General features: G+C 40.7%; 1 protein-coding gene across 6 annotated transcripts in view; it reads right to left on the minus strand.

Annotated features, from left to right (window-relative positions):
- The window catches only part of LOC137377617 (phosphatidylinositol-binding clathrin assembly protein-like), a 168,900-nt gene extending 159,248 nt beyond the window's left edge, over nucleotides 1-9,652 (minus strand). For 3 of the 6 annotated variants that reach the window (XM_068047452.1, XM_068047451.1, XM_068047457.1), the window contains exon 1: nucleotides 9,137-9,652. In XM_068047452.1, the coding sequence (XP_067903553.1) occupies nucleotides 9,137-9,266 (130 nt within the window). In that variant the 5' untranslated portion in view covers nucleotides 9,267-9,652. The remainder of the gene's footprint in view (nucleotides 1-9,136) is intronic. The other 3 variants (XM_068047456.1, XM_068047455.1, XM_068047453.1) reach the window with 1 other exon arrangement.
- Nucleotides 9,653-14,286: the final 4,634 nt, after the last annotated feature.

Consider the following 14,286-nt stretch of genomic DNA (forward strand, 5'->3'; position numbering starts at 1 on the left):
AAGACGCTATCGTGGCTGCGTCTACCACCTCCGCTGGTAATGCGTTCCATGCACCCACCACCCTCTGCGTAAAGAACTTTCCACGCATATCCCCCCTAAACTTTTCCCCTTTCACTTTGAACTCGTGTCCCCTTGTAATTGAATCCCCCACTCTGGGAAAAAGTTTCTTGCTATCCATGCTGTCTATACCTCTCATGATTTTGTACACCTCAATCAGGTCCCCGCTCAACCTCCGTCTTTCTAATGAAAATAATCCTAATCTACTCAACCTCACTTCATAGCTAGCGCCCTCCATACCAGGCAACATCCTGGTGAACCTCCTCTGCACCCTCTCCAAAGCATCCACATCCTTTTGGTAATGTGGCGACCAGAACTGCACGTAGTATTCCAAATGTGGCCGAACCAAAGTCCTATACAACTGTAACATGACCTGCCGACTCTTGTACTCAATACCCCGTCCGATGAAGGAAAGCATGCCGTATGCCTTCTTGACCACTCTATTGACCTGCGTTGCCACCTTCAGGGAACAATGGACCTGAACACCCAAATCTCTCTGTACATCAATTTTCCCCAGGACTTTTCCATTTACTGTATAGTTTACTCTTGAATTGGATCTTCCAAAATGCATCACCTCGCATTTGCCCTGATTGAACTCCATCTGCTATTTCTCTGCCCAACTCTCCAATCTATCTATATTCTGCTGTATTCTCTGACAGTCCCCTTCACTATCTGCTACTCCACCAATCTTAGTGGCGTCTGCAAACTTGCTAATCAGATCACCTATACTTTCCTCCAAATCATTTATGTATATCACAAACAACAGTGGTCCCAGCACAGATCCCTGTGGAACACCACTGGTCACACGTCTCCATTTTGAGAAACTCCCTTCCACTGCTACTCTCTGTCTACTGTTGCCCAGCCAGTTCTTTATCCATCTAGCTAGTACACCTTGGACCCCATGCGCCTTCACTTTCTCCATCAGCCTACCATGGGGAACCTTATCAAACACTTACAAAGTCCCTTACAGAGCAAAGTTTGTGCCTCTGTGTCCTCTGCCATGTGAGTCAAGCAGAGTCAGAGTTTAATGATAAATTAATTTAATGGAGAACATGTTATTTGTCTACCACACTCTGTCATCTCAGAAGGAGGAAAATATCACACTGCTAGACCACTGAATACAAGCTAAAACTACAATAAACAGATAAGTAGGAAGATCAACAGTATACTAAACAATATATTAATCAAACATATTAAAATGTACTATATGTTGACCATAAAAACAGTTATGGTTTTTCAAGATTCTCCTGATAAGTTCCAGGATTGATGTACACAAAGCTTCTTTCTTCAGATCCCCATTTCCACCCCTTAATTCCATGTAGGTGCCACAGGGATAGAAAAGATGAGAATCCAGGAATCATAACGAGTACAAAGGAAGACAGATGTTGGAGGCCACTCGGCCCCAGGACATCACTGCAGGAGTTCTTCAGGGTAGCGGCCTAGGCCCAAACACCTTCAGCTATTTCATCAGTGACCTTCCTTCCGTAAGTTCAGAAGTGGGGATGTTCGCTGGTGATTGCAGTGTTCAGTTCCCTTTGCAACTCCTCAGATAATTAAGTAGTTTGTGCCTGCAGCAAGGCCTGGACAACATTTATGCTTGGGCTGACAAGTGGCAAGTAACAAATAACATTCGCACCACAGAAATACCAGGCAATGACCATTGCCAACGAGAGAGAATTTAAACACCTCCCTTGACATTCAATACCATTGCTGAATCCCCCCTCTCCATCATCATCCTGGGACTACCACTGACCAGAAAATTAACTGGACCACCATATAAACACTATGGCTACAAGAGCAAATCACAGGCTGAGAATTCTGCAGCATTCTGAATTCCTGATTCCCTGATGCCTGTCCAGGTCAGGAGCGTGATGGAATACTTCACATTTGCCTGGATGAGCGCAGCTCCAATATTCAGAAAAGCTCAACACCATCTAAAACAATGCAGCCCACTTGATCGACACTCCATCACCATGTTAAACATTCACTCTCAACCACTGACGTACTGTGGCTGCACAGTGTACCATCTACAAGATGCACTGCGGCAACTTGCCAAGGTTCCTTTAACAGCACTTTCCAACCCTGGAATCTCTACTACCCAGAAGAACAAGGGCAACAGGTTTCTAGCACCACCAACACCACCTGCAAGTTCCCCTCCAAGTCACACACCATTCTGACTTGGAAATATATCGCTGTTCCTTCACTGTCACCGGGTCAAAACCTGGAACGCCTTCCATAACAGTACTATGAGTGTATCTACACCATATAGACTGCAGCAGATTAAGAAGGCAGCTCACCACCACTCTCTCAAAAGCAATTCGGGATTGGCAATAAATGCTGGCCTTGCCAGCGATGTCCACATTAAAAAAAAATTAAAAATGGTATTCCCCCATCAGTTTTGATTACATTAGATATCAATGCAAGAACCATACCAAAATAACATACTTTACAGTAGATATTTAGTCAGTTAATAATCACAGAATCTAACTGTAGAGGAATATACTACTAAATTCAAATTTGTGCCTGTGTTGTCCTCCGAGCCGTTTAGTGTATTCCTAAATTTTTGCCCTTTAACATTTCACCATTTACCATAACACTGACTCCATTCCTCTCCCTGACAACAGTCTGAAGCTGAATAAGACTGGTATCACATTTGGTCCAGAGATAAAGCTTCCGATCATCCATGCAATCACCAAGCCTGCCTATTTTCACCTCTGTAACATCACCTGACTCCACCTCACTTCAGCTCATCTGCTGCTAAATCCCTCATCATGCTTTCATAACCTAACCATTCCAATGCAATTCTTGTCAACCTCACATGAAAACATGAGGTCATCCAAAACTCTGCTGCCCGTATCCTAACTCACATGAAGTCCTGTTCACCCATCCCTGTGCTCACTGACCTACACTGTCGCCTGGTTAAGCAATGCCTCAATATTAAAATTCCCGTCCTTGTTTTCAAATCCTTTCAATGGCCTAGCTCTCTCCCTATCTCTGTAATCTCCTCCAGCCCCATATCCCACTGAAATGTCTGTGCTCCTCTAATTCTGGTCTCTTCAGCATCCCCCAATTCAATCGCTCCATCATTGGTGACTGTGCTTTCAGTTGTCTCGGACCTAAACTCTGGAATTTCCTCCCTACAACTCTCTGCTTCTCCATATCAGCAAGTTTCAACATTGCCCAAATATTCCCAAATCCAGAGAATTTATGTACATACTGTAAGAGCAGCTCCAAAGTAAAGCCCTCCAGAACCCCACATCTTTCCAGTTTGAGGAACTTCTTTTTAAATCCATTTCATTAGCCTTTCAACCATTTGGCTATTTCCCCACATTCTTCCTAATTATATGTACTATCTTTGGCATAAGTCTCTTATTTAGTACCTTATCAAATACTTTTTGGAAATCTAGACAAATTACATTCACCATATTTCCTCTGTGTATTCTCTGATCTCTATAGAATATTGTGAACAGTAACACATGACTTGCCTTTTTGAAATCTACACGGACTAGCCCTAATTAACATTTCTCCAATGGTTACTAATTCCATTCCATCATTATAGATGCTGTAATCCTACAGTCCTCTGGCATAACTTTCCTTCCCAAAGAATTTTGATTTTAGTCAGAGCCTCTTATTTCTTCCCTCAGAATCTGCAGTGACAGAAACTACATCTCCATCGGTCAAGCTACATATATTAGCACTTTCAAACCTGTCCCAATCTTCACAGCATCATTATCTGAATAGATTTCTGAACAAAAGGTCTTTGCCCCTTTCCCACAGCTTTCCATTTTCAAACAGGGGTGGAAAAAGCTTCTATTTTAACTCTACCCATTTTCATTAATGACACTCATCTCCTGTTACTTCCAAATAAGCAACTGTAACCCCTTACAACTTCCTTTCTCATAAGCCACATAGTGCCGCTACATTGTGACGTCCCTAATAAAAGTAACTGTTAAGAGGATTTTTTTTGTATTAAAACTTGGGATTCTGTGTTTTTTAAACACCGAAAAAGGATTTCAGTGGTCATTGAGACACCTGCAAATAGTTGACCTTTACGGATGTTTTGAAAGGAAGTTCAACTAAAGTTGAACTGGTAAACAAGCACTGGAATGCAGGTAATTTAAAGGAAACCAGCAGGGGGCTGACCACAGAGCTACCCTCTGTCATGACAAGAAAGAATTTATGACTGGGTACATGACTTGTTTATGGAAGGTTTTGGTTTCAGTTTGGAACTTTTAAAGCCAGCGAGTTTGGACAAAAAGTAGGCATTTGAAATTTGATTTTGACCTGCCTGCAGATCGGAAGACCACCCCAAAAATGTATTACCTCTCTGTAAAGGAATCCTGCATCTCGAGAAGAAACCCTGTATTTCAAATGTGGCAGATTCCTATTGCCTCCTGTCCATGAAGAACCCCTGCATCAAGCTGTACTGTTGCCTCCCAAGTTTAAGAAATCCAAAATATTGGAATAAACCTTTTACTGTTATACTTCTGCTACACACCTGATGGAAGATCTTATGTGAAGGCTTCTACAGTCGAAGTTCTTTGGACACTTACCCATCACAGACTGCTCATCAACCTCGCCTGGAAAGATTTTGAATGGCAGCCAACTATTCGACTTTGGGACGCATCACCAAACCGAAGAACTTTCTTCCAGATCATGACAGACTAAGTTTATTATTCCTTCAACTCTTATGAAACAACTGTAAACCAAAATCCCTCTTTTTCCCAGTTAACTGGTTTCTGGATGTAAGTACATGTGCATGAGGGCTAGGGAAAATAAGGTGCTTTAATATTTCAATTATATATAGATTTACATAATTATTGGTTAAGACTTGGTTTTATAATAAACATTAATTTTGTGGTTCATTAAAGAAACCTGGTTGGTGTGCTTTATTCAGGGACGAACAGAGTATCTAATTAGCTGCTTCAGTAAGTGGGAACATTTATTGATATGCAGTGACATTTGGAGAAGTGGAACTGAATTAACAGTGCACTCCTCCCTGTTGTAACAAAACATAGGATCATAGAATGGTTACAGCACAGAAGGCGGCTATTTGGCCCATCGTGTCCATGCCAGCCCTCTGAGAGCATCTCAGCTAGTCCCACTCTCTTGGCTTTTCCTCGCAGCCCTACAAATCTTTTCTTTTTCAGATAAATATCTAATTCCCTTTTAAAAGCAATGATTAAATTCGCCTTCACCACACTCTCAGGCAGTGCATTCCAGATCCTAACCACTCGCTGTGCAAGAAAGTTTTTCCTCATATTGCCTCTACTTCTTTTGCCCATCACTTTAAACCTGTGTCCCCTAGTTCTTGACCTTTATACCAACGGAAACAGTTTCCCATTTGCACTCTGTCCAAACCCCTCATGATTTTGAACACCTCCATCAAATCTCCAAAGGAAAACCCCAGCTTCTCCAATCTATCCTCGCACGTGAAATCCCTTGTCCCTGGAACCATTCTTGTAAATCTTTTCTGCACCCTCTCCAACGTCATCACATCATTCCTAAAGTGAGGTGACCAGAAATGGACACAATACTTCAGTTGAGGCCAAACCACAGTGTTTTATAAAAGGTTCCTTGCTTTTGTACTCTTAAGCCTCTATTTATAAAGCCCAGGATCCCGTATGACATTTTTCTCAACCTGCCTTGGCACCTTCAACAATTTGTGCATATATACCCAAAGTCCTTCTGTTCCTGCACGTCCTTTAGAATGTTCTTCTTACCAAAATGTATTACTTCACAGTTCTCTGCATTAAATTTTATCTGCCATGTGTCTGCCCATTCCACCAGCTTATCTACATCCTCTTGAAGTCCATTGCTATCCGCCTCACAGTTCACAATACTTCCAAGTTTTGCGTCATCTGCAAATTTTGAAATTGTACCCAGCACACCCAAGTCTAGATCATTAATATAGATCAAGAAAAGCAGTGGTCCAAATACCAACTCCTGGGGAACCCCACTATAAAAATAAGATACCCAGCTGTATGCTCACTCTCGGAATCTTATACCATCTGCAGCCTCAAATGCAGCAGATTATTATTTCTGCTTTCAAAAATAGTGTGCTGTAAAATAACCTTAGGCCAGTCATCAGAATGATATCTACCTTAAAATTTGTATCAGAAGAATTTTTAGGTACAGATGAGAAAAGAACTTGTAATGTCAGAAGCATGGTATGCATGCACTACAAACTCAAAGGTTACCTCTTCCTAGTAATATTCAGTAGATTTTCTGCATCAGGCCACTCTCAGACAGTAATCTGAGGTGCAATGTAGCCATTAGCTAGGATGATAGCCAATGTTAACAAGGGACCAGGTGCACCACTAACGTTAGGAGAACTAAGCCTTCACCACTTCTGAATCTTTTTGATGTGCACTAACACAGATCAGTAAGGCACCACTTTCTGCAAAGACATATAACTGAAAGGATTTTTCCCGTTCTCCACTGATGTTGCCTGACCAGCTGAGCATTTCTAGCATTTTCTGTTTTTGCTTCAGATTTCCAGAACCTGCAGTATTTTATTTCTCACCAACACAGCAGTTGATTGTATTCTAATCCTTGTAACTAAAGAAGAACGGGCAAAGCTTAAACGTGAATTAAGAACCTATAACAATTTGATTCAAATATACTATGTGATGTTGCTTTCCAAAAAGCTGTATTTGGCCAGCTTCCTCAAATGACACAGCAATCCTGCTGAACAAAGTCGATGTTGGTTGAGAACAAGATCAAGGTTAGCTACGATGCCCATTTGCAGTCAAATGCCTGCTGATAGCATGTTGTCAAGGCTCACAGATGCCAAACCGCACCCTTTGTAAGTTAGCAGAAGGCAACCAGCACCCAATTATTTATAAACCAGTTAATGAGCAATGTCTTCAAGAGAAAAGGCAAAACATTTGGCTAACAAAAAGCAAAATACTGCAGATTCTGGAAATATGAAATGAAAACAGAAAATGCTAGAAACACTCATCATGTCGAACATGCTTTTTAGATACACAAAAGGTAGGATTAACATGTCAGATCAATGGCCTTGCATAATACCAATGAAATTTTAGTTTTTGTTGATGCCCGGGGAAGGGAAAAACAAGGTAATAACTGAGAAATCTTGGAATTAATTTTGTGTTATGTGCAGTAGACACCATAGTTACTTTTTGTTTTATTTTGGCCAAGAAATCTTTACAGTATTAAACTAAAGCTCTGGCTGATAACTTGTTCAAAAAAAAACACTTCACTGCATTCTGACAACTTTTGGAATAAACATCATGCATCACATTCTAAGTGCCTTGTATTATCATGCTATATGTATATCCATCTATATGGTATTAAAAAGATATGGTCCAAAAAGTTTACTTCCTTTTCTGTCAATGTTCCTATGTCAACAGTTCACATTTAATTTTGCTATGTTAGCTGTCACAATGTAGTTGCAGTCTTTGATAACTAGGTAGCTCAGTGAAATGAGTGTCTGAAGTCTCTCTCCCAACTCCACTGACATCCTGTACATATAAAAACACGCTCATGAACTGACTGTGAGCATCACCAGAGCCAATTTACACAAGTTAAAACAAAACTTAACTTGTTAAATTTTCAGGAAACTAATGCTTACTGAAGAGAAACTAAAGTATTCATGACATCGAGACTATAGTCCTCCCAGGAGTCATGCGGCAATTAGTTCCTTTTAATCCACCCCCACATTGTAAAAGATTGCACATAGTGGGGCAACAGTTGCCTGTCATTTTTAAAACTGCACTACACTTTCACAAATGGAAAGAGTAGACTAAAAATCTATAGATGCATGTTACCTTGAATCCTTTTCAATTCCTTTAATTGCAACCATTGAAGCAGATGCACCATACAAACTTGTAAAATGGATTGAATACAGAATTCACCCCATCCAGGTTTCCCTCCATAAAAGAGCACATTGGTTCTTTAATGTTGATAACATGAACCCCCCCGCACCCCCCGCCCCCATAACCCAATACCACTTATTGTGATGACTCACTTTGTCAAAATCAACTATAGCTCATATGTACACCCTTATCAAAACAAACTCTTACTTTAAATTTTAAGAATCAAGAAAAGTTAATGTGCAACTCAAATCCACCCTTAATATACCTATGTTGTATATTCACTAAATGCTCGCTCTTTTTATGATCAGATAATAGCTGGGGCAACTTGTCTACATTTTATTTTAGTCTTTTACTAACCGAAGATACTATCCAAGTTCTAAATTACTCTTAAGTTAGTTAATAAAGGTGACAAAAAAGCTGCATATCACTCTTCATTCACCTAGACATAAATCCTCAGGAAGGACAGTGTCCTGTTTTAATGTTAACCCAATCACTTATTGAAACTATGATAGTATCTTGCTAAAGTTTAACTCCTTTCTCTGGAAAAGTTTTGTCATAACCCTGGTTTAGCTTTACCCTCTAGTCCCACCGACTCCAGGGGCTGTATCAAAGTCTGGGTACACAGCAGTGCATGAACCCTTCTTTAGTGTTACATTCATTACACAACTGCAATGTCAGGAATTACTGGCAAATTTTCCCTTATTGTCTCAATTTCAACTGCGATGCATCACTCTCTGAAACAGAACCTGGGCATTGCACTATTTCACACAGAACTGTCCAGGAAATATCAAGAACAAAATTCACATATTAAATAATTGGGGCTACATTTTCTAAGTCACATAAATTAAAAACGTTCAACTTTTGAAAATGAGATATCCACAACAAATTATGCAGCGTTGACAGGTCTGGTTTTATTCCCACTCAATGGGACACAGCCCAAGTTCAAGTTTACCCCCAATTCTCACACGGAGCAGGACAACTATTCTCTGCCACATAACATGGTCTGGGATTGTTGCTCCTCCCCAGACATTGCAATCGGAAAAAAATTTGAGGAAGACTCAAGCCAAGTAGCAGGTAAAACTAAATTTAATGGGTACTTGGGGGCTGTTTTATGTTTTCACAAACACGTCGTGTAATCGGTTTGATTTTAAAGTGTTAATAATCAGGCAGAGGGTCACTTGGCAACTGGAAGGCCTGTCTTCCACCCACTCTGTCTTCCCTTGCCTTGGAGTACTCACAATCAAGGTGCTTCTTCTTGGGGCCCATCACCTCGTGTGTGGTGGCTTTACACGCCGCCTTGGTAACAGCCGAGCCGGTGACGCTGTGCTGGGCCGCGGTGATCCGGTCCGTGATCGACTGACCCGACATGATCCGGTCCTTCCTCAGGTAAAGAGGCGACAAAAAAAATCTTCAGAGCCCCCACTTCCCCTCCACACAAAAAAGAAACTGACAGGAAACGTGAATTAAACAATTTATGGGAAGAGGAAGGAAACTTCTGGGATTTAACAAAATTGCACGTCCTTTTTTTAAAAAAACAGTGCGCGAGACCCGAGTGTCAAATAAAACCGTTCTCTCCCTTTCAGAAAACTCGAAACAGCGCGTTCAACCGACTGAACAGGTGCAATTTTCACACATCTCTGATTCGGGAGGAGTATTTGACGGGACGCCCGGTGATATTTTCCGAGGGTTTGTGATCCCTCCCTCCGGCCGCCGGGTTTCTTCCGGTTTCTCGGGCACTGAGCGCCAAAATGGCGGCGCTGGAGCTGCTTTGTCAGGTGATAAAACCACAGGCACGGATTAAGGTGGAACTGCAGCACCACCTCAAATATAACTCGCTCTGTTGGGTTAGGTTGCCTGTAGTATATTTTAGTCGAAAACAATTTCATTTTAAAGCTATAAAGTTATTAAGTCGTGTTTTTTTTTAAATAGTGAGGATAAGATTAAGTTGCAAATTGGATCTTGTCCAGTACTTTTTAAAAGGACAATGGTTTTGTTGAAAACTGTTTAGGCCAACGCGTCTAGCCGCGCAGCAAGACGAAAGACGAAATGACGGGACGATTATACCTCACCCAGTTGATGCTTTTCGGATCACAACGATGAGTTTTGACTTGAATGGAGGGGGTGGGGGTTAGTCACTGAATTGTGGAAACATAATTGAGGCAGAAATGACATGTGGCTGCTCTGCCTTTTTTCCCTTTCTGGTGATCAGGACAGTACTTGTCAATGTTCTGTTCCTTTTATAAGTCTGTGTTGCATCGTGTGGTACTGAGCCATGCTTAAGTATAGAATGTAGAGTGAGTGAAAGGCCACTCGACCTATGAAACCTGCTGCATCCAGAATCCACATATTTACTTTCCCTATATCCCCTGAAAAGGAAAATCAAATAGTGTTAAGTATCAATATTCCACAGTACTCTTGCATGTTAGCCATAGCTCAGTTGGTAACACTTTCTTAATCAGAAGATTGTGGGTTCAAGTCCCACTCCAGGACTTGAGCACAAAGGTCAGCAGTTAGTATTGACGGAGTGCTGCACTGTTAGAAGTGCCATCTTTTGGATGAAACATTAAACCAAGGCACCGGCTGCCCTCTCGGGTGAACGTAAAAGAGCCTAGAGCACTATTTCAAAGAGCAGGGGAGATATCATTGCTCTTTGTGAGATCTTACTGTGCACAAATTGCCTAGTGCATTTCCTACATTACGACAGTGACTACCATTCAAAAGTACTCCACTGGCTGTAAAACACTTTGGGACATCCTGTGATTGCACTATATAAATGCAGCTTTTTCTCACATAAGCAATTTTGTGAAAGCATTTTTGAAAATTCAGATAAACGAGATCTACTGGATTACTCTAGTTCTAATTTACTCTATCCAGAATTTCTTGGAACTTACAAAATTTGACTTTTAAAAATGCACAATTACCAATCAGCACCCTTGAAGAATGAATGCTGTTCATCATTATCACTTCTATGACTAGGGGTAATTTCTTGGGTGTATTTCCATGTACTCTTTAAGTGCCTTTGATAGCAACAACAAATTTAGCATCATATATGGTCAACAATAACAAGTGACACTGTTTAGGCAGTTATAGTCATATCAGCAGTCAAGTGACGGTGTAATCCTGTAACACACATAGACATTGAGGATGGATGGCACCCAAGGGGAGCATAGGCCTGATCCACCTTAATAAAAGTGGATGTATCTTGAATTTTCAGGCCTCACATTCTTGAGAAAAGTTTCATAATCACACACAAACCAGGACATGCTGTTTTACCACAGACAGGATGGTGATACAGTTATTATCTGAGATAACATATGAAATTCCCACCCATCATACTTTATGATTCACACTGTATTAGACTTCCATGCAGCAGTGAAGTTGCGCTCAAAAATTAAAGTCCGTTCTGAATAATAAACCATGATAAATTTGTTAGTTTTCCTTTTATAGTTACCGTTCCAATTAATTTGTCTTAAGAAGAACCTGTATCGACACTTTAAACAAATGTAGGAAGATTTGCTTTGATATTTCTATTAAAATCATAAAAATGTTTAAAAGGAAGTCCTGATCAGAACAAATTTTCCCACATATATTTATGGTGTCACTACATGTAGCAACTAGAAGAAATCTCCATAGATCATTGTTAAACAAAGAGTTTTTAACAAAAGCACAATTTTATATCCTTGTTTGCTTGTTTCCCTTTACTGTATCTATACATGCCATGAGCTTGCCATGAGCTTCCCTCAGCTGAGGGGAATGCGTCACCAATTTCTATCTCGCTCCCAATGATATTGTGAAACAGGAAATGTCAGAATGGGATGATAGAACTGTTCATCAGATTTTCTTGTGGTCTCTGCTCAGAACCTTCCTAAAACTGGTGGGACTAAGATTGGAACTCAACCAATGGACAGATTGTGCCACACCAATAAGAAAGAAAGAGAACCTCAGCACATCCCAAAGCACTTTACAGCCAATAAAATACTTTTTAAAGTGTAGTCACAGTTGTAATGTAGGAAATGCGGAAGCCAAATTGTGCTCACCAAGTCCCACAAACAGCAACAAGATAATGACTGGATAATTTGTTTTGGTGATGATGGTTGTGGGATAAATCTTGCCTTGGACTACATTTTTGGAGTGCAGTGACTTAGCTAGATGTTCAAAAAACAGCATTTTAGATGCCTGGGAACAGGTTCCTATTAGTTCTGTGTGCTGGGAAATGGCATGAGAGAAGGTTAATCCTAAAAAGGTGAAAGAAACGGTGGGGGGAGGGGGGAACTCCCTTGGTCTTCTTCAAATAGTGCCATTGGATCTTTTATATCCATCTAAGAGGGCAGATGGAGCCTCGGTTTAACATCTCAACCAAGTGATGGCACCTCCGATAGTACAGCACTCCCTCAGTATTGCACTAAGGTGTCAACCTGGATTATGTGCTCAACGAAGTGGGACTTGAACCCACAACCTTCTCACTCAGACAAGAGGACTACCATTGAGCCATGGCTGACATCTATTCTGCCACCACGTGTGCAACCCAAAGAGTTTCAACATGGCACACTACTTATGCCCCATTTTAAAATTTGTGCTGTTTCTTTCACTCCAAAAGTGTTTGAAATATTTCAATGATGTGAAAAGACATGATATAAATGCAAGTATTCCTACTTCTTTCAGGTGCCAGGCTGGCTATGATCTAGGCTATCAGGGGAGAACTAATTATTCATTTTCTAACTTTCTCTTTATCTGTGTGAGAAATTGATTGCTGTTCTTCAATCTGCACTCCCCTGATGGCATGGCAGACATTGTGAGTATGCCATGTATGAAATTGTAAGCCTGTGAGGGACTGGGGTAGATTTTCAACGTTCTGCCCGGGCATAAAAACCAACATTACAGATCGGCTGTCTGTTATGTAAATGAAAATCAGGTGGTTGCTATAAATGGGCAGCAAGTTGAATATCTATCCCACTGCGCCTATACACCAGTGCTGGAATTAGGAATCCACCAGTTGTTAATTAATCAAGAATGCGGGATATAACCATAAAGTTCTTTTTAGCCAGTGACTTTTACAGAAACAATGTAATTTGCTGGTCCTTTGAACAGGTTTGTAAACCAAGGAGTGCACACTGACATCATTGTACCATCCAACTGATCAATCAGCTACAAAACTTTGATATTTAGTTACAGCCTTTCTAATAAACAACTCATTGGAGAATTTTGAGGTGGAGCATCCCAACATCTTTGACTGCATTTTTCTCTGAATTCATGCTGCTTCCAAAAATCTCTTAACGTGGAAACAGCATCCCTGTAGTGGCTTCTAAATAGTAATTGAAAAAAAAATTATTAATTGGCTGGTTGAGTTGATTATTTTCTGACACAGCGAAAAGGAATTTCCTGGTTTGGACTTACACAGAAATGACACCAACTGCTCCAATACAGGAAGTGAGAACCAGTAAGGAAGAGGACTGAGCAGGCTGGACACTGAAGTGAGGGCTGAACAGCCAGAGACTTGAGTTGGGGTTTGAGGTGACTCAGACTCTTACTGGCATGACTGTAAGAGATCCATTTATATCTGTTAAGATTAATGTAATGTATTAAATGTAAAATGTTTACATAAATTACATTGAACTTCAATCATTATGTCAATTGCATTTATTATCATAGAAAAAAGACTTGGGCTGTTCCAGCTCTTTCTCCAAATAAAAATAAAATTCCAAACAGCATTTCAGGATATGTGATCAGCAGAATTTTTTTTGTGGGAGGGGAAGGGGAAATGAACATATATAATTTCAGAGAATTCACCAGAGATGCCACAGTCTGGTCTGACTAAGATTATCTGTTGCTTTCTACTATGTACAATACAATAACCAGATAATGTTACCCAGAGCTATGTTCTTCCATGGTAGTTGAAATACTGCATTAATCATCACCTATTAAACAGGATTGTTGCAGTATATGTTAAGTAATTGGAAGGGTCTGGATTTCCAATTGGCACCAAGTAGGAGTTCATCAACCCCTTTATAATTCTCCTTTATCACTAGGGTCAACTATCCTTGTTATGAATGCCTCCAATTATAGAACAAAGAACAGTACAGCACAGGAACAGGCCATTCGACCCTCCAAGCCTGCGCCAATCTTGATGCCTGCCTAATCTAACACCTTGTGCACTTCCGGGGCCCATATCCCTCTATTCCCTTCCTATTCATGTATTTGTCAAGATGTCTCTTAAACGTCGCTATCGTACCTGCTTCCACCACCTCCCCTGGCAGCAAGTTCCAGGCACTCACCACCCTCTGTGTAAAAAAGTTGCCTCGCACATCCCCTCTAAACTTTGCCCCTCGCACCTTAAACCTGTGTCCCCTAGTAACTGACTCTTCCACCCTGGGAAAAAGCTTCTGACTAG

This window comes from Heterodontus francisci, chromosome 15 (genome assembly GCF_036365525.1).
Source record: "Heterodontus francisci isolate sHetFra1 chromosome 15, sHetFra1.hap1, whole genome shotgun sequence".
In the NCBI taxonomy this organism is placed as follows: Eukaryota; Metazoa; Chordata; class Chondrichthyes; order Heterodontiformes; family Heterodontidae; genus Heterodontus; species Heterodontus francisci.